This window comes from Salvelinus namaycush, unplaced genomic scaffold (assembly GCF_016432855.1).
Source record: "Salvelinus namaycush isolate Seneca unplaced genomic scaffold, SaNama_1.0 Scaffold15, whole genome shotgun sequence".
NCBI classification, from domain to species: domain Eukaryota; kingdom Metazoa; phylum Chordata; class Actinopteri; order Salmoniformes; family Salmonidae; genus Salvelinus; species Salvelinus namaycush.
Window position 1 is genome coordinate 903,069 of NW_024058230.1, and position 26,457 is coordinate 929,525.

Consider the following 26,457-nt stretch of genomic DNA (forward strand, 5'->3'; position numbering starts at 1 on the left):
GTATTCAGCATGTCACTGTAAGGTGAAACCTGTTGTATTCAGCATGTCACTGTAAGGTGAAACCTGTTGTATTCAGCATGTCACTGTAAGGTGAAACCTGTTGTATTCAGCATGTCACTGTAAGGTGAAACCTGTTGTATTCAGCATGTCACTGTAAGGTGAAACCTGTTGTATTCAGCATGTCACTGTAAGGTGAAACCTGTTGTATTCAGCATGTCACTGTAAGGTGAAACCTGTTGTATTCAGCATGTCACTGTAAGGTGAAACCTGTTGTATTCAGCATGTCACTGTAAGGTGAAACCTGTTGTATTCAGCATGTCACTGTAAGGTGAAACCTGTTGTATTCAGCATGTCACTGTAAGGTGAAACCTGTTGTATTCAGCATGTCACTGTAAGGTGAAACCTGTTGTATTCAGCATGTCACTGTAAGGTGAAACCTGTTGTATTCAGCATGTCACTGTAAGGTGAAACCTGTTGTATTCAGCATGTCACTGTAAGGTGAAACCTGTTGTATTCAGCATGTCACTGTAAGGTGAAACCTGTTGTATTCAGCATGTCACTGTAAGGTGAAACCTGTTGTATTCAGCATGTCACTGTAAGGTGAAACCTGTTGTATTCAGCATGTCACTGTAAGGTGAAACCTGTTGTATTCAGCATGTCACTGTAAGGTGAAACCTGTTGTATTCAGCATGTCACTGTAAGGTGAAACCTGTTGTATTCAGCATGTCACTGTAAGGTGAAACCTGTTGTATTCAGCATGTCACTGTAAGGTGAAACCTGTTGTATTCAGCATGTCACTGTAAGGTGAAACCTGTTGTATTCAGCATGTCACTGTAAGGTGAAACCTGTTGTATTCAGCATGTCACTGTAAGGTGAAACCTGTTGTATTCAGCATGTCACTGTAAGGTGAAACCTGTTGTATTCAGCATGTCACTGTAAGGTGAAACCTGTTGTATTCAGCATGTCACTGTAAGGTGAAACCTGTTGTATTCAGCATGTCACTGTAAGGTGAAACCTGTTGTATTCAGCATGTCACTGTAAGGTGAAACCTGTTGTATTCAGCATGTCACTGTAAGGTGAAACCTGTTGTATTCAGCATGTCACTGTAAGGTGAAACCTGTTGTATTCAGCATGTCACTGTAAGGTGAAACCTGTTGTATTCAGCATGTCACTGTAAGGTGAAACCTGTTGTATTCAGCATGTCACTGTAAGGTGAAACCTGTTGTATTCAGCATGTCACTGTAAGGTGAAACCTGTTGTATTCAGCATGTCACTGTAAGGTGAAACCTGTTGTATTCAGCATGTCACTGTAAGGTGAAACCTGTTGTATTCAGCATGTCACTGTAAGGTGAAACCTGTTGTATTCAGCATGTCACTGTAAGGTGAAACCTGTTGTATTCAGCATGTCACTGTAAGGTGAAACCTGTTGTATTCAGCATGTCACTGTAAGGTGAAACCTGTTGTATTCAGCATGTCACTGTAAGGTGAAACCTGTTGTATTCAGCATGTCACTGTAAGGTGAAACCTGTTGTATTCAGCATGTCACTGTAAGGTGAAACCTGTTGTATTCAGCATGTCACTGTAAGGTGAAACCTGTTGTATTCAGCATGTCACTGTAAGGTGAAACCTGTTGTATTCAGCATGTCACTGTAAGGTGAAACCTGTTGTATTCAGCATGTCACTGTAAGGTGAAACCTGTTGTATTCAGCATGTCACTGTAAGGTGAAACCTGTTGTATTCAGCATGTCACTGTAAGGTGAAACCTGTTGTATTCAGCATGTCACTGTAAGGTGAAACCTGTTGTATTCAGCATGTCACTGTAAGGTGAAACCTGTTGTATTCAGCATGTCACTGTAAGGTGAAACCTGTTGTATTCAGCATGTCACTGTAAGGTGAAACCTGTTGTATTCAGCATGTCACTGTAAGGTGAAACCTGTTGTATTCAGCATGTCACTGTAAGGTGAAACCTGTTGTATTCAGCATGTCACTGTAAGGTGAAACCTGTTGTATTCAGCATGTCACTGTAAGGTGAAACCTGTTGTATTCAGCATGTCACTGTAAGGTGAAACCTGTTGTATTCAGCATGTCACTGTAAGGTGAAACCTGTTGTATTCAGCATGTCACTGTAAGGTGAAACCTGTTGTATTCAGCATGTCACTGTAAGGTGAAACCTGTTGTATTCAGCATGTCACTGTAAGGTGAAACCTGTTGTATTCAGCATGTCACTGTAAGGTGAAACCTGTTGTATTCAGCATGTCACTGTAAGGTGAAACCTGTTGTATTCAGCATGTCACTGTAAGGTGAAACCTGTTGTATTCAGCATGTCACTGTAAGGTGAAACCTGTTGTATTCAGCATGTCACTGTAAGGTGAAACCTGTTGTATTCAGCATGTCACTGTAAGGTGAAACCTGTTGTATTCAGCATGTCACTGTAAGGTGAAACCTGTTGTATTCAGCATGTCACTGTAAGGTGAAACCTGTTGTATTCAGCATGTCACTGTAAGGTGAAACCTGTTGTATTCAGCATGTCACTGTAAGGTGAAACCTGTTGTATTCAGCATGTCACTGTAAGGTGAAACCTGTTGTATTCAGCATGTCACTGTAAGGTGAAACCTGTTGTATTCAGCATGTCACTGTAAGGTGAAACCTGTTGTATTCAGCATGTCACTGTAAGGTGAAACCTGTTGTATTCAGCATGTCACTGTAAGGTGAAACCTGTTGTATTCAGCATGTCACTGTAAGGTGAAACCTGTTGTATTCAGCATGTCACTGTAAGGTGAAACCTGTTGTATTCAGCATGTCACTGTAAGGTGAAACCTGTTGTATTCAGCATGTCACTGTAAGGTGAAACCTGTTGTATTCAGCATGTCACTGTAAGGTGAAACCTGTTGTATTCAGCATGTCACTGTAAGGTGAAACCTGTTGTATTCAGCATGTCACTGTAAGGTGAAACCTGTTGTATTCAGCATGTCACTGTAAGGTGAAACCTGTTGTATTCAGCATGTCACTGTAAGGTGAAACCTGTTGTATTCAGCATGTCACTGTAAGGTGAAACCTGTTGTATTCAGCATGTCACTGTAAGGTGAAACCTGTTGTATTCAGCATGTCACTGTAAGGTGAAACCTGTTGTATTCAGCATGTCACTGTAAGGTGAAACCTGTTGTATTCAGCATGTCACTGTAAGGTGAAACCTGTTGTATTCAGCATGTCACTGTAAGGTGAAACCTGTTGTATTCAGCATGTCACTGTAAGGTGAAACCTGTTGTATTCAGCATGTCACTGTAAGGTGAAACCTGTTGTATTCAGCATGTCACTGTAAGGTGAAACCTGTTGTATTCAGCGTTTCACTGTAAGGTCTACACCTGTTGTATTCGGCGCATGTGACTAATAACATTTGATTTGATTTGAATATGCTACGGTATCAGCAATGATAGGTAGGCAGCGATGGAGGTTCCTCAGAGGAGGAACGGGAAGACCATCCTCAGGTAATTTAATAAAAATAAAAATAGTGAAACATTTAAAAAGTTATCCTTTTTAGATTAACTATACTAAATATATTCACGTCACCAAATAACTGATTAAAACACACTGGCAATGAAGGACTACAATACACTCAACAGCACCCACTAGGGACAACGATTTTCCGTCCTCTGGGTACATTGACTTGGTTCTCACCCCATTCCATAGACTTACACAGTAATTATGATGACTTCCGGAGGATGTCCTCCAACCTATCAGAGCTCTTGCAGCATGAACTGACATGTTGTTCGTCCAATCAAAGGATCAAAGAATGAATCTAGTACTGAAAGCATAAGCTACAGTTAGCTAGCACTGCAGTGTATAACATGTGGTGAGTAGTTGACTCAAAGAGAGAGAAAGACAATAGTTTAACAGTTTTTTAACAAATTAATTTATTCAAAAAATTCTGGAGAAGCAGCAGAGAGAGAGAGAGAGATATTTTGTTGTATTTGTTTCTTCTTCTTAGTTTTCCTTTCACTTAGCTAGCTAATGAAGCTAATTTAGCCAACTCAACATCTTGACTCAGACGCTTACTTTTTGTTTAGGAAAACGCGGCAGCGAGGGTCCAACGTTACAGAGCCCTCAGCCCACTTGTTTAACATGATTTTTGAATGACTACCTCATCTCTGTTCCCCACACATACAATTATCTGCAAAGTCCCTCGGTCAAGCAGTGGCATTTCAAACACAACGATACAGGTGTCCTTCCTAACTCAGTTGCCGGAGAGGAATGAAACCGCTCAGGGATTTCACCATGAGACCAATGGTGACTTTAAAATAGTTATAGAGTTTAATGGCTGTGATGGGAGAAAACTAGGAATGAATCAACAACATTGTGGTTATTACTCCACAATACTAACCTGATTGACAGAGTGAAAAGAAGAAAAAATATTCCAAACACTCATCCTGTTTGCAACAAGGCACTAAAGTAATACTGCAAACAATGAGGCAAAGCAATTAACTTTTTGTCCTGAATACAAAGTGTTATGTTTGGGGCAAATCCAATACAACACATTACTGAGTACCACTCTCCATATTTTCAAGCATAGTGGTGGCTGCATCATGTTATGGGTATGCTTATAATCATTAAGGACTGGGGAGTTTTTCAGGATAAACAATAAACAGAATGGAGCTAAGCACAGGAACAATCCTAGAGGAAAACCTGGTTCAGTCTGCTTTCCACCAGACACTGGGAGATTCATTCACCCCAATAACCTAAAACACAGGGCCATTTCTACACTGGAGTTGCTTACGAAGAAGACAGTGAATGTTCCTGAGTGGCCAAGTTACTGTTTTGACTTCAATCTACTTGAAAATCTATGACAAGACCTGAAAATAGTTGTCTCATAATGATCAACAATTTTACACTGCTTGAAGAATTTAAAAAGTAATAGTAGGTGAATTTTACACAATCCAGGTATGAATAGCTCTTAGAGATTTGCCCAGAAAGACTCACAGCTGTAATCGCTGCCAAAGGTGCTTCTACAAAGTATTGACTCAGGGGTGTGAATACTTATGTAAATGAAATAATTCTGAATTTCATTTTCAATAAATTTGAAAAAAAATAAAACTGTTTTCACTTTGTCAAAAACATATATTTAATCCATTTTGAATTCAGGCTGTAACACAATCAAATTTGGAATAAGTCAAGGGGTATGAAACCTTTCTGAAGGTACTGTATATGTACAGTATCTACCTCAATTACCTCATACCCCTCCACATCGGCTCGGTACTAGTACCCCGTGTATATAGCCAAGTTATCGTTACTCATTGTGGATTTATTACTCGTATTATGTTTTCTATCTTTTTCTCTCTGCATTGTTGGGCATAGGCCCGTAAGTAAGCATTTCACTGTTAGTTTACCAAGCATGTGACAAATAAAATTTGATTTGATTTTCTTCATGGCATAGTAATCCAAATGTATCATATTAGTTCTCAGTGTGTTCCCAAAAATCCGAACCCTTACCCAGTAAACAAAATTAAGTTTAAAAATATGTATTTTTAAAGATGTTGAAGTGAAGATAATTTTAGAATGAAAGGTGAAAATACGTATTTTAAGGACATTTTAAATATGTATTTTCCAGACGTTGAAAATACGTATTTTACGGACGTTGAAATCAGGTTAATTTTCGGGTTCTGAAAGAATGTAGAAAAGACTTTCTCTACTATTTTTTTCATTTTTTTTTACCGTATTGTAATGTACTGCAACCTGCTGCTGTGGTTCTCAAACCTCCTCGGGGACCAATCAGAATGTAGCTGTGGCTCTGAACTTTAACTTTGGATTTCATAGCTAGCTAAAACGGTTGCCTAGCAACAGACATCTTCAGAAGATTTGTAAGAAGATATCTGAGAAATTCGAAAAATTAACATCATTACATCTTAAGATATTGTTGAGGAATTGCACTTATGAACTATCTTATGAACTTAAAAAAAAAGTTTTTAAGGCCTAAGGGGTGTGTGTGAGTGGTGGAGAGGGCCGGAGGGGTGTGTGTGAGTGGTGGAGAGGGCCGGAGGGGTGTTTGTGAGTGGTGGAGAGGGCCGGAGGGGTGTGTGTGAGTGGTGGAGAGGGCCGGAGGGGTGTGTGTGAGTGGTGGAGAGGGCCGGAGGGGTGTTTGTGAGTGGTGGAGAGGGCCGGAGGGGTGTGTGTGAGTGGTGGAGAGGGCCGGAGGGGTGTGTGTGAGTGGTGGAGAGGGCCGGAGGGGTGTGTGTGAGTGGTGGAGAGGGCCGGAGGGGTGTGTGTGAGTGGTGGAGAGGGCCGGAGGGGTGTGTGTGAGTGGTGGAGAGGGCCGGAGGGGTGTGTGTGAGTGGTGGAGAGGGCCGGAGGGGTGTTTGTGAGTGGTGGAGAGGGCCGGAGGGGTGTGTGTGAGTGGTGGAGAGGGCCGGAGGGGTGTGTGTGAGTGGTGGAGAGGGCCGGAGGGGTGTGTGTGAGTGGTGGAGAGGGCCGGAGGGGTGTGTGTGAGTGGTGGAGAGGGCCGGAGGGGTGTGTGTGAGTGGTGGAGAGGGCCGGAGGGGTGTGTTTGAGTGGTGGAGAGAGCCAGAGAGGTGTGTGTGAGTGGTGGAGAGGGCCGGAGGGGTGTGTGTGAGTGGTGGAGAGAGCCAGAGAGGTGTGTGTGAGTGGATGGGGGGGCCTTAAGTTTTTTTTTTGTGAATCTGGGCCCTTGAGGATTAATTGACAAGTTGAATCAGGTGTGAGAGCTCTGGAATAGCAGGTGTAGAAGCAAGTAAGTAAGAAGTAACGTGATCCGGTACCGTGAAAATTATTATTATTGTTTAACCTTTATTTAACTAGGCAAGTCAGTTAAGAACAAATTCTTATTTACAATGACGGCCTACACCGGCCAAACCCAGACGATGCTGGGCCAATAGTGTGCCGCCCTATGGGACTCCCAATCACGGCCGGATGTGATATAGCCTGGATTCGAACCAGGGACTGTAGGGACGCCTCTTGTACTGAGATGTAGTGCCTTAGACCTCTGTGCCACACAGGAGTAATTTGCCACCTTTTTTGATATTGAATGTTGTTAAATCTTCAACCAAAACCAAATATTAGATTAAGGGAACCTGAGTTTACAAATAACACAAAAATATGGATACGTCTTTAATTAATTTACTTTGCACAGTTATGCAATACCCAATTCTCCTGTGTGAAAAAGTAATTTACACATCTATAGCTGGTTATGCCTCCTTTAGCTGCAATGACTTCCCGTTGATCAGTCTCTCACATCGCTGTGGAATTTTGGCCCCACTATTCCATGCAGAACCTCTTTACCTCAGCTATATTTCAAGCATGAACTGCTCGTTTCAAGTCCTGCCACAACATCTCCGTAGGGATCAGGTCTGGACTTTAAACTAGGCCATTCCAAAACTTCAAATGTGTTGCTTTTATAGCCATTTTTATGTCGACTTTGATTGTGTGTTTTGGATCATTGTCTTGCTGCGTGACCCAGCTGCACTTCAGCCCGCAGACGGTTGGCCTGTCATTCTCCTGTAGAACTCTCTGATACAGAGCAGAATTCATGGTTCCTTACTATTAAGGCAAGTCGTCCAGGTCCTGAGGCAGCAAAACATCCCCAAACCCTCACACTACCACCACCATGCTGACCCCCAAACCATCACACTACCACCACCATGCTGACCCCAAACCATCACTCTACCACTACCATGCTGACCCCAAACCATCACACTACCACCACCACGCTGACCCCAAACCATCACACTACCACCACCATGCTGACCCCACACCATCACACTACCACCACCACGCTGACCCCAAACCATCACACTACCACCACCATGCTGACCCCAAACCATCACACTACCACCACCATGCTGACCCCAAACCATCACACTACCACCACCATGCTGACCCCCAACCATCACACTACCACCACCATGCTGACCCCAAACCATCACACTACCACCACCATGCTGACCCCAAACCATCACACTACCACCACCATGCTGACCCCCAAACCATCACACTACCACCACCATGCTGACCCCACACCATCACACTACCACCACCATGCTGACCCCCAAACCATCACACTACCACCACCATGCTGACCCCAAACCATCACACTACCACCACCATGCTGACCCCACACCATCACACTACCACCACCATGCTGACCCCAAACCATCACACTACCACCACCATGCTGACCCCACACCATCACCATGCTGACCCCACACCATCACACTACCACCACCATGCTGACCCCAAACCATCACACTACCACCACCATGCTGACCCCACACCATCACCATGCTGACCCCACACCATCACACTACCACCACCACGCTGACCCCAAACCATCACACTACCACCACCATGCTGACCCCACACCATCACACTACCACCACCATGCTGACCCCAAACCATCACACTACCACCACCATGCTGACCCCACACCATCACCATGCTGACCCCACACCATCACACTACCACCACCATGCTGACCCCACACCATCACACTACCACCACCATGCTGACCCCACACCATCACCATGCTGACCCCACACCATCACACTACCACCACCATGCTGACCCCCAAACCATCACACTACCACCACCATGCTGACCCCAAACCATCACACTACCACCACCATGCTGACCCCACACCATCACCATGCTGACCCCACACCATCACACTACCACCACCATGCTGACCCCAAACCATCACACTACCACCACCATGCTGACCCCAAACCATCACACTACCACCACCACGCTGACCCCAAACCATCACACTACCACCACCATGCTGACCCCACACCATCACACTACCACCACCATGCTGACCCCAAACCATCACACTACCACCACCATGCTGACCCCACACCATCACCATGCTGACCCCACACCATCACACTACCACCACCACGCTGACCCCAAACCATCACACTACCACCACCATGCTGACCCCACACCATCACACTACCACCACCATGCTGACCCCAAACCATCACACTACCACCACCATGCTGACCCCACACCATCACCATGCTGACCCCACACCATCACACTACCACCACCATGCTGACCCCACACCATCACACTACCACCACCATGCTGACCCCACACCATCACCATGCTGACCCCACACCATCACACTACAACCACCATGCTGACCCCAAACCATCACACTACCACCACCATGCTGACCCCAAACCATCACACTACCACCACCATGCTGACCCCACACCATCACCATGCTGACCCCACACCATCACACTACCACCACCATGCTGACCCCAAACCATCACACTACCACCACCATGCTGACCCCAAACCATCACACTACCACCACCACGCTGACCCCCAAACCATCACACTACCACCACCACGCTGACCCCCAAACCATCACACTACCACCACCATGCTGACCCCCAAACCATCACACTACCACCACCATGCTGACCCCCAAACCATCACACTACCACCACCATGCTGACCCCAAACCATCACACTACCACCACCATGCTGACCCCAAACCATCACACTACCACCACCATGCTGACCCCAAACCATCACACTACCACCACCATGCTGACCCCAAACCATCACACTACCACCACCATGCTGACCCCAAACCATCACACTACCATCACCATGCTGACCCCAAACCATCACACTACCACCACCATGCTGACCCCAAACCATCCCACTACCACCACCATGCTGACCCCAAACCATCACACTACCACCACCATGCTGACCCCAAACCATCACACTACCACCACCATGCTGACCCCAAACCATCACACTACCACCACCATGCTGACCCCCAACCATCACACTACCACCACCATGCTGACCCCACACCATCACACTACCACCACCATGCTGACCCCAAACCATCACACTACCACCACCATGCTGACCCCCAAACCATCACACTACCACCACCATGCTGACCCCCAAACCATCACACTACCACCACCATGCTGACCCCCAACCATCACACTACCACCACCATGCTGACCCCAAACCATCACACTACCACCACCATGCTGACCCCAAACCATCACACTACCACCACCATGCTGACCGTTGGTATGAGGTTCTTACTGTGGAATGCACTGTTCGGTTTTTTTCGCCAGACATAATGGGAACCATCTCGTCCAGAAAGTTGATTCAAGTTTGCCAAAAGAAACACCTGGATGCCTCTGGTTGATCCTCAAGACTCTTGGAAGACAGATGATTCAACGGTTAACTTTCTGTACAAAACATGGGTCCCATTCTGCCGGGTCCCATTAACATGGTGTTCGTGACTGGTGCAGCTGTTAGGCTCTATCATCTCCAAAGAAAATGCCAAACCTGTAACTGTAACTTTGTGGCATACTATATACAGTGCATTCGGAAAGTATTCAGACCCCTCGACTTTTTCGACATTTTGTTACGTTACAGGATTTGTTATGGTACAACCTAAATTTTAGCAAATGTATTACAAATAAAAAACAGAAATACATTATTTACATAAGTATTCAGACCCTTTGCTATGAGACTCGAAATTGAGCTCAGGTGCATCCTGTTTCCATTGATCATCCTTGAGATGTTTCTTCAACTTGATTGGAGTCCATCTGTGGTAAATTCAATTGATTGGAGATGATTTGGAAAGGCACACACCTGTCTATATAAGGTCCCACAGTTGACAGTGCATGTCAGAGCAAAAACCAAGCCATGAGGTTGAAGGAATTGTCCCAAATTCTTAAAGGCTTGTTTTTGGGCTACTTCGAAGTTACACCGTGGGCGCCATGGCCTTTCTCATTTCAGAAAAAAAAAATATTTCACTGACCTGCAGCTGCTGACTATCAGGCAGTTAGGCAGGCTGTTACTGAGTGAGTGGATGGATGGGAGGGCCTAAGGGGTGTGTGTGAGTGGTGGAGAGAGCCGGAGGGGTGTGTGTGAGTGGTGGAGAGAGCCGGAGGGGTGTGTGTGAGTGGTGGAGGGGTGTGTGTAAGTGGTGGAGAGGGCCTAAGGGGTGTGTGTACTGAGAGAGCACTGCTTATGCTAATCGGAACTACAAAACTCTGACATTTCTGACTTGCTAACTGGTCGTAGTTATACAAGTTCAGCAAATCAGCGAGTCGGAAATTTCAGGGTTTCCTAGTTCCGACTAGCATATACAGTTGAAGTCGAAAGTTTACATACACTTAGGTTGGAGTCATTAAAACTTGTTTTTCAACCACTCCACAAATTTCTTGTTAACAAACTATAGTTTTGGCAAGTCGGTTAGAACATCTACTTTGTGCATGACACAAGTCATTTTTCCAACAATTGTTTACAGACAGATTATTTCACTTATAATTCACTGTATCACAATTCCAGTGGGTCAGAAGCTTACATACACTAAGTTTACATACACTAAGTTTACATACACTAAGAAGCTTCTGATAGGCTAATTGACATACTTTGAGTCAATTGGAGGTGTACCTGTGGATGTATTTCAAGGCCTACCTTCAAACTCAGTGCGTCTTTGCTTGATACCATGGGAAAATCAAAAAAAATCTGCCAAAATTGTAGTCATCCACAAGTCTGGTTCATCCTTGGGAGCAATTTCTAAATGCCTGAAGGTACCACGTTCATCTGTACAAACAATAGTACGCAAGTATAAACACCATGGGACCACGCAGCCGTCAAACCGCTCAGGAAGGAGACGCGTTCTGTCTCCTAGAGATGAACGTACTTTGGTGCGAGAAGTGCAAATCAATCCCAGATCAACAGCAAAGGACCGTGTGAAGATGCTGGAGGAAACAGATACAAAAGTATCTATATCCACAGTAAAACGATTCCTATATCGACATAACCTGAAAGGCCGCTCAGCAAGGAAGAAGCCACTGCTCCAAAACCGCCATAAAAAAGCCAGACTACGGTTTGCAACTGCACATGGGGACAAAGATCGTTCTTTTTGGAGAAATGTCCTCTGGTTTGATGAAGCAAAAATAGAACTGTTTGGCCATAATGACCATCGTTATATTTGGAGGAAAGAGGGGGATGCTTGCAAGCCGAAGAACACCATCCCAACCGTGAAGCACGGGGGTGGAAGCATCATGTTGTGGGGGTGCTTTGCTGCAGGAGGGACTCATGAGGCAGGAAAATTATGTGGATATATTGAAGCAACATCTCAAGACATCTGTCAGGAAGTTAAAGCTTGGTCGCAAATGGGTCTTCCAAATGGACAATGATCCCAAGGATACTTCCAAAGTTGTGGCAAAATGGCTTAAGGACAACAAAGTCAAGGTATTGGAGTGGCCATCACAAAGCCCTGACCTCAATCCCATAGCAAATTTGTGGGCAGAACTGAAAAAGCATGTGCGAGCAAGGAGGCCTACAAACCTGACTCAGTTACACCAATTCTGTCAGGAGGAATGGGCCAAAATTCACCCAACTTATTGTGGGAAGCTTGTGGAAGGCTACCCAAAATGTTTGACCGAAGTTAAACAATTTAAAGGCAATGCTGCCAAATACTAATTTGACACACTGGGAATGTGATGAAAGAAATAAAAGCTGAAATAAATCATTCTCTCTACTATTATTCTGACATTTCACATTCTTTAAAAATAAAGTGGTGATCCTAACTGACCTAAAACAGGGAATTTTTACTAGGATTAAATGTCAGGAATTGTGAAAAACTGAGTTTAAATGTATTTGGCTGAAGGGTATGTAAACTTCCGACTTCAACTGTATATCTGCATAAGTCCACTATTGGGTCAGGTGAGTGAGGAGACAGAGCAGTAACAACTTTTGACCAGTTGTATGTGGACACTTTAGATTGTCATTATGGAGACACATATTATTTTTCTGACTCTTTTTCCATAAAACATATTAATTGTCTAGAACCGATGCGCATCGACAAATAATGAGGACAAAGCGACTAGGCGCCTTCACACAGAGGTGGTCAATTATTTTATTTATTTAATTAACTAGGCGAGTCAGCTTAGAACAAATTCTTATTTACAGTGACGGCCTAGGAACAGTGAATTAACTGCCATGTTCAGGGGCAGAACGACAGATTTATACCTTGTCAGCTCGGGGATTCGAGCCAGCAACCTTTAGGTTACTGGCCCAACACTCTAACCACTAGACTTCCTGCCACCTCTTCTGATCTCCATTCCAATGTCAACTTTGATTAATGAAAACGATATCAAGCGAAGTGTCTTGGTGGAAATTTGAAATGGAAGTTATGGAACTCCCTGGCGTGCTTCTGTTATGGGGAAAAGTCTTCAATGAAACTGACATTAAATGTGGAGAAGGATATATTTGCATCTGTTGGCCATCAAGTAGCCTATTAATTGATTTACCATCGTACAACTGGTGGGTCTAATCCTGAATGCTGATTGGTTAAAAGCACATTCCAGCCGGTGTCTATTCCACAAGTTACCACCGGCTAAATCTGTGATGTTAAAATGTTATTTACTCTGTTCCATCTGATTGGGCAATCCACTGTCTCATCAACCCAGGCAGGCAAGTTAAACTTGATCTTCACTCTAAAAAGCATCTAGACATTATCTGACGTTTATTTTAGACTAACATTTAGTTTTCAACAGCGGATATTTGTATAAACATTGATGGTCTGTCTCTCAGACATTTGCAACATTGTTTCAATGCTGGATCTCCAGCTGTACTAATGAACGTGTAGAGGTCTGAAGTCAGGACAAGAGAGAGACAGACAGCGTTTCTCAGCCAGTTGAAATCATGAATCAACTGGCATAATTTTTATGGAAATATACAAAGAAATAGCTACTGAAAAAAGGTCAAACGAAACAAAGGGCAGTTAGTTTCCAGCTTCCGTTTGAAGTGATTGTGTTAGCTGTGTTGTTGGCTGTAGTGTTGGCTAGCTCCTCTGGACAACAGTGTCCTGACGAGAGAGTACATTTTCTATGGTGAAACCGCGCTTCATTAGCTCATTGTTATGCATGTATCCAAATAAATGTCAGTAGAAAACAACTTATTAAACACATGCATATGAGGCTACTGTTGTTAATCTGCACTGTTTGACGTGACTCTAAGTTAGCCGTAGTTGGCTAGCTAGCAAACAAGGGATAAGAACGTTGCCAGCCAGTATGGCAATGGAACATTTTGAATGAACGACTGGGTCGCGCGTCCATAGATACAGAACAAAAAGACTGAATGACTGGGTCGCGTCCATAGATACAGAACAAAAAGACTGAATGACTGGGTCGCGTCCATAGATACAGAACAAAAAGACTGAACGACTGGGTCACGCCCATAGATACAGAACAAAAAGACTGAACGACTGAGTCGCGTCCATAGATACAGAACAAAAAGACTGAACGACTGGGTCGCGTCCCATAGATACAGAACACAAAGACTGAACGACTGGGTCACGCCCATAGATACAGAACACAAAGACTGAACGACTGAGTCGCATCCATAGATACAGAACAAAAAGACTGAACGACTGGGTCGCGTCCATAGATACAGAACACAAAGACTGAACGACTGGGTCGCGTCCATAGATACAGAACAAAAAGACTGAACGACTGGGTCGCGTCCATTTCCAGGAGTTCAAACTCATTTTATGTCTTTGAAATCTCTACACAAGGTATCACTTGTTCTGATAGTTTTTCATCAAAGTTCTCCATGTTTGTTGTCAAGGAAGCTGTCAAGGAAGTGAGTGTGTTTGTGGTAATACAGGATGTACCGCCCCCACCTCCTGTAAACCAATCATGTCAATGCAAAGCTATGACCAGTCAATTTGTTTTATTTATTTGTAATAATGACAAATAAAACAATACTGAATTCACACTTTTATTTTAACTTAATATAATACATAAATAAAAATAATTTAGTCTCAAATAAATAATGAACCGTGTTCAATTTGGTTTAAATAATGCAAAAACAAAGTGTTGGAGAAGAAAGTAAAAGTGCAATATGTGCCATGTAAGAAAGCTAATGTTTAAGTTCCTTGCTCAGAACATGAGAACATATGAAAGCTGGTGGTTCCTTTTAACATGAGTCTTCAATATTCCCAGGTAAGAAGTTTTAGGTTGTGGTTATTATAGGAATTATAGGACTATTTCTCTCTAAACCATTTGTATTTCATATACCTTTGACTATTGGATGTTCTTATAGGCACTTTAGTATTGGCAGCCTAATCTGGGGAGTTGATAGGCTTGAAGTCATAAACAGCGCTGTGCTTCAAGCATTGCTAAGAGCTGCTGGCAAACCCAGTAAAGTGTTGTTTGAATGAATGCTTATGAGTCTGCTGCTGCCTACCACCGCTCAGTCAGACTGCTCTATCAAATACCAAATCATAGACATAATTATAATATAATAAACACACAGAAATACGAGCCTTTGGTCATTAATATGGTCAAATCCGGAAATGTTTATTCTTTCAGTGAAATATGAAAGAGGGAGAGATGAGAGGGTGGAGAGATGGTGAAGAGAGGGAGAGTGGATGGAGAGAGCGTGGAGAGAGGGAGAGGGTGGAGAGGAGGAGAGAGGTTGGAGAGAGGAGGGAGAGGGAGGAGAGAGGGATAGGGTGGAGAGCGTGGAGAGAGGTTGGAGAGGGAGGGAGAGGATCGAGAGGGCGTGGAGAGAGGGAGAGGGTGGAGAGGAGGAGAGAGGTTGGAGAGAGGAGGGAGAGGGAGGAGAGAGGGTGAGGGAGAGGGTGGAGAGAGAGGAAGAGGGTGGATAGAGGAGAGGGTGGAGAGAGGGAGAAGGTGGAGAGGGAGAGTGAGATAGTAAACGCTGTACATTTTCCACATTTACAGTAAACACTGCATATCTTGGCTCAATCGGAAATTACATTTAAATGCCTCCCGGGTGGTGCAGTGGTCTAAGGCACTGCATCGTAGTGCTAGCTGTGCCACCAGATATTCTGGGTTCCAGCCCAGGCTCTGTCGCAGCCGGCCGCGACAGGGAGGCCCATGGGGCGGCGCACAGTTGGCCCAGCGTCGTCCGGGTTAGGGAGGGTTTGGCCGACAGGGATATCCTTGTCTCATCGATCACTAGCGACTCCTGTGGCAGGCCGGGTGCAGTGCACGCTGACCAGGTCGCCAGGTGTACGGTGTTTCCTCCGACACATTGGTGCGGCTGGCTTCCAGGTTGGATGGGTGTTGTGTCAAGAAGCAGTGCGGCTTGGTTGTGTTTCGGAGGACGCATGGCTCTCAACCTTCGCCTCTCCCGAGTCCGTACGGGAGTTGCAGCGATGAGACAAGACTGTAACTACTACCAATTTGATACCACGAAATTGGGGAGAAAAAAAGGGTAAAAATAATTTTCATTTAAATTGCTCATTGTCAAAATTAGCGATTGGATTGAATCCGGCCCTAATAGTTATTCATAAATCCTCAACTAAACATCCTCTTAAACTGAAGTACTGAGACAAAGTCGGACTGCCTCCCCTTTTGACGTAGATTCATATTGACAATTATCCTGGTCCCAGATCTGTGTGTGCTGGCTTGCCAAATCCTATGGTCATTGTCCAACCAATGACAATAGCCACGCCAATGATCATAGTAGAGTTGGAAAAACAACAACAGAGCTGGAAACAGAAAATACTGTTAATCCCATCCTTATTTTCTCCTTCACTAAAACGTTCCTCAATATTGAAGCGATTTAGAGTTCCAACATTCCATAGAAACCTGAGGCTAACGAGGGGTGGCATTTTTTTTTTATATGAAAGGATAGTTGTTGGGGTTATTTTAACTTCAAGATTGGTCGACGTCGACAATACAAGCAGTATGAGATTTTCATTTTAATTTCAAACAGGCTGCGGGGCTGATGACAACACAAAGTAGTCATTGATTCCCTCATGTGTGAGTTTTCCTGGGTTAGTTAGTTTGACTGTGGCAGCATAGCTGGTCCTGGTCCTGGACCGGAGCCTACTGTAGAGGCAACGTCCCAAATGACACTATTTTCCCCATAGGGCTCTGGTCAAACGTAGTGCACGATATAGGGAGTAGGGTGCCATAGGGCTCTGGTCAAACGTAGTGCACGATATAGGGAGTAGGGTTCCATAGGGCTCTGGTCAAACGTAGTGCACGATATAGGGAGTAGGGTTCCATAGGGCTCTGGTCTAAAGTAGTGCACTATATAGGGAATAGGGTTCCATAGGGCTCTGGTCTAAAGTAGTGCACGATATAGGGAATAGGGTTCTATAGGGCTCTGGTCTATAGTAGTGCACTATATAGGGAGTAGGGTGCCATAGGGCTCTGGTCTAAAGTAGTGCACGATATAGGGAGTAGCGTGCCATAGGGCTCTGGTCAAACGTAGTGCACGATATAGGGAATAGGGTGGCATTTGAGACGTATCCTAGCAGTCACCTGACACAGCACTGAATCACACAGTCGGCTCCAGCAGCCACGTTTCTCTAGTCTGTTCACAGCGTTAATAAATGGCAGGTGAGAAGTGCATCACGAAAACTCAAACCTCATGCTTGGGCTGTTTGCCACAGTGAGAGGGAAAAAAGACACTCTTTGAATCGTTTTGACACCAGGAAGCAATGACAGCTTCTGACAGACCCTTACATGGTTCAGTTAGTTAAACAGCCCTCAGTCAGAGCACAAAGTCCAAACTCAGTGTGTTCATTTAGTTGAAACAACCATCTCTAACGTATCGTTTAGTTGAAACAACCAGCTCTAACGTATCGTTTAGTTGAAACAACCATCTCTAACGTATCGTTTAGTTGAAACAACCAGCTCTAACGTATCATTTAGTTGAAACAACCAGCTCTAACGTATCGTTTAGTTGAAACAACCCTCTCTAACGTATCATTTAGTTGAAACAACCAGCTCTAACGTATCATTTAGTTGAAACAACCAGCTCTAACGTATCATTTAGTTGATACAACCAGCTCTAACGTATCATTTAGTTGAAACAACCAGCTCTAACGTATCATTTAGTTGAAACAACCAGCTCTAACGTATCATTTAGTTGAAACAACCTGCTCTAACGTATCATTTAGTTGAAACAACCCTCTCTAACGTATCATTTAGTTGAAACAACCAGCTCTAACGTATCGTTTAGTTGATACAACCAGCTCTAACGTATCATTTAGTTGAAACAACCAGCTCTAACGTATCATTTAGTTGAAACAACCACCTCCAACGTATCATTTAGTTGAAACAACCAGCTCTAACGTATCATTTAGTTGAAACAACCAGCTCTAACGTATCATTTAGTTGAAACAACCAGCTCTAACGTATCATTTAGTTGATACAACCAGCTCTAACGTATCATTTAGTTGAAACAACCAGCTCTAACGTATCATTTAGTTGAAACAACCAGCTCTAACGTATCATTTAGTTGAAACAACCAGCTCTAACGTATCATTTAGTTGATACAACCAGCTCTAACGTATCATTTAGTTGATACAACCAGCTCTAACGTATCATTTAGTTGATACAACCAGCTCTAACGTATCATTTAGTTGAAACAACCTGCTCTAACGTATCATTTAGTTGAAACAACCAGCTCTAACGTATCATTTAGTTGAAACAACCAGCTCTAACGTATCATTTAGTTGATACAACCAGCTCTAACGTATCATTTAGTTGAAACAACCAGCTCTAACGTATCATTTAGTTGAAACAACCAGCTCTAACGTATCATTTAGTTGATACAACCAGCTCTAACGTATCGTTTAGTTGAAACAACCAGCTCTAACGTATCATTTAGTTGAAACAACCAGCTCTAACGTATCATTTAGTTGATACAACCAGCTCTAACGTATCATTTAGTTGAAACAACCAGCTCTAACGTATCATTTAGTTGAAACAACCAGCTCTAACGTATCATTTAGTTGATACAACCAGCTCTAACGTATCGTTTAGTTGAAACAACCAGCTCTAACGTATCATTTAGTTGAAACAACCAGCTCTAACGTATCATTTAGTTGATACAACCAGCTCTAACGTATCATTTAGTTGATACAACCAGCTCTAACGTATCATTTAGTTGAAACAATTAGCTCTAACGTATCATTTAGTTGAAACAACCAGCTCTAACGAATCATTTAGTTGAAACAACCAGCTCTAACGTATCATTTAGTTGATACAACCAGCTCTAACGTATCATTTAGTTGATACAACCAGCTCTAACGTATCATTTAGTTGATACAACCAGCTCTAACGTATCATTTAGTTGAAACAACCAGCTCTAACGTATCATTTAGTTGAAACAACCAGCTCTAACGTATCATTTAGTTGAAACAACCAGCTCTAACGTATCATTTAGTTGAAACAACCAGCTCTAACGTATCATTTAGTTGAAACAACCAGCTCTAACGTATCATTTAGTTGATACAACCAGCTCTAACGTATCATTTAGTTGATACAACCTGCTCTAACGTATCATTTAGTTGATACAACCAGCTCTAACGTATCATTTAGTTGAAACAACCTGCTCTAACGTATCATTTAGTTGAAACAACCAGCTCTAACGTATCATTTAGTTGAAACAACCAGCTCTAACGTATCATTTAGTTGATACAACCAGCTCTAACGTATCATTTAGTTGAAACAACCAGCTCTAACGTATCATTTAGTTGAAACAACCAGCTCTAACGAATCGTTTAGTTGATACAACCAGCTCTAACGTATCGTTTAGTTGAAACAACCAGCTCTAACGTATCATTTAGTTGAAACAACCAGCTCTAACGTATCATTTAGTTGATACAACCAGCTCTAACGTATCATTTAGTTGATACAACCAGCTCTAACGTATCATTTAGTTGAAACAACCAGCTCTAACGTATCATTTAGTTGAAACAACCAGCTCTAACGTATCATTTAGTTGAAACAACCAGCTCTAACGTATCATTTAGTTGATACAACCAGCTCTAACGTATCATTTAGTTGATACAACCAGCTCTAACGTATCATTTAGTTGATACAACCAGCTCTAACGTATCATTTAGTTGAAACAACCTGCTCTAACGTATCATTTAGTTGAAACAACCAGCTCTAACGTATCATTTAGTTGAAACAACCAGCTCTAACGTATCATTTAGTTGATACAACCAGCTCTAACGTATCATTTAGTTGAAACAACCAGCTCTAACGTATCATTTAGTTGAAACAACCAGCTCTAACGTATCATTTAGTTGATACAACCAGCTCTAACGTATCGTTTAGTTGAAACAACCAGCTCTAACGTATCATTTAGTTGAAACAACCAGCTCTAACGTATCATTTAGTTGATACAACCAGCTCTAACGTATCATTTAGTTGAAACAACCAGCTCTAACGTATCATTTAGTTGAAACAACCAGCTCTAACGTATCATTTAGTTGAAACAACCAGCTCTAACGTATCATTTAGTTGATACAACCAGCTCTAACGTATCATTTAGTTGATACAACCAGCTCTAACGTATCATTTAGTTGAAACAACCTGCTCTAACGTATCATTTAGTTGAAACAACCAGCTCTAACGTATCATTTAGTTGAAACAACCAGCTCTAACGTATCATTTAGTTGATACAACCAGCTCTAACGTATCATTTAGTTGAAACAACCAGCTCTAACGTATCATTTAGTTGAAACAACCAGCTCTAACGTATCATTTAGTTGATACAACCAGCTCTAACGTATCGTTTAGTTGAAACAACCAGCTCTAACGTATCATTTAGTTGAAACAACCAGCTCTAACGTATCATTTAGTTGATACAACCAGCTCTAACGTATCATTTAGTTGATACAACCAGCTCTAACGTATCATTTAGTTGAAACAACCAGCTCTAACGTATCATTTAGTTGATACAACCAGCTCTAACGTATCGTTTAGTTGAAACAACCAGCTCTAACGTATCATTTAGTTGAAACAACCCTCTCTAACGTATCATTTAGTTGAAACAACCCTCTCTAACGTATCATTTAGTTGAAACAACCAGCTCTAACGTATCATTTAGTTGAAACAACCAGCTCTAACGTATCATTTAGTTGAAACAACCATCTCTAACGTATCATTTAGTTGAAACAACCATCTCTAACGTATCATTTAGTTGAAACAACCAGCTCTAACGTATCGTTTAGTTGAAACAACCAGCTCTAACGTATCATTTAGTTGATACAACCAGCTCTAACGTATCATTTAGTTGAAACAACCTGCTCTAACGTATCGTTTAGTTGAAACAACCAGCTCTAACGTATCGTTTAGTTGAAACAACCAGCTCTAACGTATCGTTTAGTTGAAACAACCAGCTCTAACGTATCGTTTAGTTGAAACAACCAGCTCTAACGTATCGTTTAGTTGAAACAACCAGCTCTAACGTATCGTTTAGTTGAAACAACCAGCTCTAACGTATCATTTAGTTGAAACAACCAGCTCTAACGTATCGTTTAGTTGAAACAACCAGCTCTAACGTATCGTTTAGTTGAAACAACCAGCTCTAACGTATCATTTAGTTGAAACAACCAGCTCTAACGTATCGTTTAGTTGAAACAACCAGCTCTAACGTATCATTTAGTTGAAACAACCAGCTCTAACGTATCGTTTAGTTGAAACAACCATCTCTAACGTATCGTTTAGTTGAAACAACCAGCTCTAACGTATCGTTTAGTTGAAACAACCAGCTCTAACTTATCGTTTAGTTGAAACAACCAGCTCTAACATATCGTTTAGTTGAAACAACCAGCTCTAACGTATCATTTAGTTGAAACAACCAGCTCTAACGTATCATTTAGTTGAAACAACCAGCTCTAACGTATCATTTAGTTGAAACAACCTGCTCTAACGTATCATTTAGTTGAAACAACCAGCTCTAACGTATCATTTAGTTGAACCAACCAGCTCTAACGTATCATTTAGTTGAAACAACCGGCTCTAACGTATCATTTAGTTGAAACAACCGGCTCTAACGTATCGTTTAGTTGAAACAACCAGCTCTAACGTATCATTTAGTTGAAACAACCAGCTCTAACGTATCATTTAGTTGAAACAACCAGCTCTAACGTATCATTTAGTTGAAACAACCAGCTCTAACGTATCGTTTAGTTGAAACAACCAGCTCTAACGTATCATTTAGTTGAAACAACCAGCTCTAACGTATCATTTAGTTGATACAACCAGCTCCAACGTATCATTTAGTTGAAACAACCAGCTCTAACGTATCAATGTGTTTCGGGTTGGTTAGTGGTCCTCTCAGCTTTGGTTAGTGGTCCTCTACAGTGGTCCTCTATAAAGGAATGGTTCTGTTCTCAACATAAGAGAGGTTTCTGACCATAATGTAGCCAATTCCACAACCTCAGTGGATTTAATTACTAAATGTATTCAGTAAAAACACTTCATTCTTCAACACATTTATTGTTTTGAAGTCAAGGTACATGTTACACATTTAACTACGATGACATGTGGATCTCATTATACTAGATTTGTAAAGCTACCGGTATTTTACCAAAGCTACCGGTCATTTACCAAAATTCACGGAATCTTTGCTAATTTTGGTAATTGGCAGGTTATCTATGGCAATCGATGGTAACTTTAGTAATTTATACATAAATAACTTTTTTTAAATTTATTCATATATAATATAGATTTTTTTTTAAATAACTGTGTCCATATTATCCAAGAGTTTCTAGTAGATAGACCAGATGGTTCAAGAGAAAATAGGCTAAATAATAAACAATGGCATTATTTTTCAATTAACTCTTCGAGCTTTTGACTTCTTTCACAACTGCCACCAATTTGGGGCCAAAACATGTACAAAATACATATTAACGTTGTAAAATACTGTAAATAAAAGTGTGTGTAATTTTTTTTTTTAAATAAAAGAAGATTTTTCATGCTGAAACCCTCATGTTAAACACCAATGCTATTCACTAAGGTCATGGTTTATCTATAGGATGTTTTACAGCTTTGTCATTCTATTTTTCATGTAAAAAATAATCTTATTAGATTGTTTTATACTAAATAAAAATAAACACAACATGAAAAAACGTCAGTTCATACAGTATAAGGAAATCAGTCAACTTAAATCAATTCATTAGACCCTAATCTATGGATTTCCCATGACTGGGCAGTGGCGCAGCCATGGGTGGAGAGCTGGAGAGCTGCAATCTGAGGTGCAATTAACTCTAATGAACTAATCCTTTGCAGCATAGGTAACTCTGGGTCTTCCTTTCCTGTGGAGATCCTCATGAGACACAGTTTCATCATAGTGCTTGTTTGTCACGTATTCTCCCTCTCCAGCCTCTAGGTCATCAGGCTGCTGATTATCCCGCGCACCTGTCACCATCGTCAAGCGCACCTGCGCCTCATAACACTCACCTGGACTCCATCACCTCCTTGATTATCTTCCCTGTATCTGTCACTCCCCTCGGTTCTTTCCTCAGGTGTTATTGTTTGTGTTTCGTGTTTATTGTTTGTGTTTATTTATTAAAACACTTCCTGAACTTGCTTCCTGACTCTCAGCTCACTCGTTACAGAATAACACCTCACCTAAGGGAAGCATCAGGGACTTTTTTTGTGTAAATGACATTGCGTCCGGGAGCCGCTACAGGGAGCCTGTAGCGGCTCCCGGACGCAATGTCATTTACACAAAAAAAGTCTGCTTCCCCCGGCTCGTCAGGTTCTCATGCCTCAGCTAGATCGCCAGGCTCCCCTCTCTCAGGTAGATCGTCAGGTTCTCATGCCTCAGCTAGATCGCCAGGCTCCCCTCTCTCAGGTAGATCGTCAGGTTCTCATGCCTCAGCTAGATCGCCAGGCTCCCCTCTCTCAGCTAGATCACCAGGCTCCCCTGCTTCCCCCGGCTCGTCAGGTTCTCATTCCTCAGCCAGATCGCCAGGCTTCCCTGCTTCCACCGGCTTGTCGGGCTTTCATGCCTCAGCTAGATCGCCAGGCTCCCCTGCTTCCACCGGCTCGTCAGGTTCTCATGCCTCATCCGGATTGCCAGGCTCCCCTGCTTCCACCGGGTCGTCGGGCTTTCATGCCTCACCCGGATTGCCAGGCTCCCCTGCCTCAGCCGGTCTGCCAGGTTCCAGCGCCCCAGCCGGCTCGACAGGTTCTCGCACCCCCAGCTGGCGTGACCGGTCCCCTCCTGATCCCCGGGTTCGTCCCCTTTGTTGGTGTCCTGTGGCTGGAGCCGCGCGTCAGGGAGGGGGTACTGTCCCCTCCGGCCTCTAGGTCATCAGGCTGCTGATTATCCCGCACACCTGTCACCATCGTCAAGCGCACCTGTCACCATCGTCAAGCGCACCTGCGCCTCATGAAACTCACCTGGACTCCATCACCTCCTTGATTACCTTCCCTATATCTGTCACTCCCCTTGGTTCTTTCCTCAGGTGTTATTGTTTGTCTTTCGTGTTCACTGTTTCTTTTATTTATTAAAACACTTCCTGAACTTGCTTCCTAACTCTCGTTACAGAGCTTGATTGTTTTTGACTGCACTTGAAACTTTCAAAGTTCTTGAAATGTTACGGATTGACTGACCTTCATGTTTTAAAGTAATGATGGACTGTCATTTCTCTTTGCCTATTTGAACTGTTCTTGCCATAATATGGACTTGGTCTTTTACCAAATAGGGCTATCAACTGTATACCAGCCCTACCTTGTCACAACACAACTGATTGTCTCTAATGCATTAAGAAGGAAATAAATTCAAGGCACACATGTTCATCCTCAAATATTTGTTGAACACTTTTTTGGTTACTACATGAATCCATATGTGTTATTTCATATGTTTGATGTCTTCACTATTATTCTATAATGTAGGAAATAGTAAAAAAAAGAAGAAATACCCTGGTATTTGAGTAGATGTGTCCAAACGTTTGACTGGTACTGTATATTTGAGATGTGATAAGGCTACTCAGAGGGCAAGAGATACTTACAGACACCTGTGATAATCTGAAGTAGAGGGCCAGGGATAATTACACCCCTGTGGTAATCTGAAGTAGAGGGCCAGAGATAATTACACCCCTGTGATAATCTGAAGTAGAGGGCCAGAGATAATTACACCCCTGTGGTAATCTGATGTAGAGGGCCTGAGATAATTACACCCCTGTGATAATCTGATGTAGAGGGCCTGAGATAATTACACCCCTGTGATAATCTGAAGTAGAGGGCCAGAGATAATTGCACCCCTGTGATAATCTGATGTAGAGGGCCAGAGATAATTACACCCCTGTGGTAATCTGAAGTAGAGGGCCAGAGATAATTACACCCCTGTGATAATCTGAAGTAGAGGGCCAGAGATAATTACAGACACCTGTGATAATCTGAAGTAGAGGGCCAGAGATAATTACACCCCTGTGGTAATCTGAAGTAGAGGGCCAGAGATAATTACACCCCTGTGGTAATCTGAGGTAGAGGGTCAGAGATAATTACACCCCTGTGATAATCTGAAGTAGAGGGCCAGAGATAATTACACCCCTGTGATAATCTGAAGTAGAGGGCCAGGGATAATTACACCCCTGTGATAATCTGAAGTAGAGGGCCAGGGATAATTACACCCCTGTGGTAATCTGAAGTAGAGGGCCAGAGATAATTACACCCCTGTGATAATCTGAAGTAGAGGGCCAGAGATAATTACACCCCTGTGATAATCTGAAGTAGAGGGCCAGGGATAATTACACCCCTGTGATAATCTGAAGTAGAGGGCCAGACATAATTACACCCCTGTGATAATCTGAAGTAGAGTGCCAGAGATAATTACAGACACCTGTGGTAATCTGAAGTAGATGGCCAGAGATAATTACACACCTGTGATAATCTGAAGTAGAGGGCCAGAGATAATTACACCCCTGTGATAATCTGAAGTAGAGGGCCAGGGATAATTACACCCCTGTGATAATCTGAGGTAGAGGGCCAGAGATAATTACACCCCTGTGATAATCTGAGGTAGAGGGCCAGAGATAATTACACCCCTGTGATAATCTGAAGTAGAGGGCCAGGGATAATTACACCCCTGTGATAATCTGAAGTAGAGGGCCAGGGATAATTACACCCTTGTGATAATCTGAGGTAGAGGGCCAGAGATAATTACACCCCTGTGATAATCTGAAGTAGAGGGCCAGAGATAATTACACCCCTGTGATAATCTGAAGTAGAGTGCCAGAGATAATTACAGACACCTGTGGTAATCTGAAGTAGATGGCCAGAGATAATTACACACCTGTGATAATCTGAAGTAGAGGGCCAGAGATAATTACACACCTGTGATAATCTGAAGTAGATGGCCAGAGATAATTACACCCCTGTGATAATCTGAAGTACCAAAAGGACCACTAGAGGTTGTGGTAAATTACAAAATCCTTTAAAGTTAACAAAATGTGGGTAGTTTACTGGTAAACCTTGAACGTTTCCAGTAATATCCCCTGCCTTTGTCAGCCTAGCTATAATTTATGTGATGTGAAAGTTTTCATACAAACAGAGGCAAGCAACACACACACACCCGACCGAGAGAGGATGCATTTGAGTTATCGTGACATTTTTAGCCAGCGTGTCGTGACTCATGCTCTGAGCTCTG

At 42.9% G+C, this 26,457-nt stretch overlaps 1 protein-coding gene across 1 annotated transcript in view; it reads left to right on the top strand.

The window, feature by feature from the left end:
- LOC120036882 (metalloprotease TIKI1-like) overlaps positions 1–26,457 on the top strand; it is a 174,916-nt gene that overhangs the window by 147,927 nt on the left and 532 nt on the right. The window contains exon 8 of the mRNA XM_038983177.1: positions 23,659–24,054. Within this exon, the coding sequence (XP_038839105.1) occupies positions 23,659–24,054 (396 nt within the window). The remainder of the gene's footprint in view (positions 1–23,658; positions 24,055–26,457) is intronic.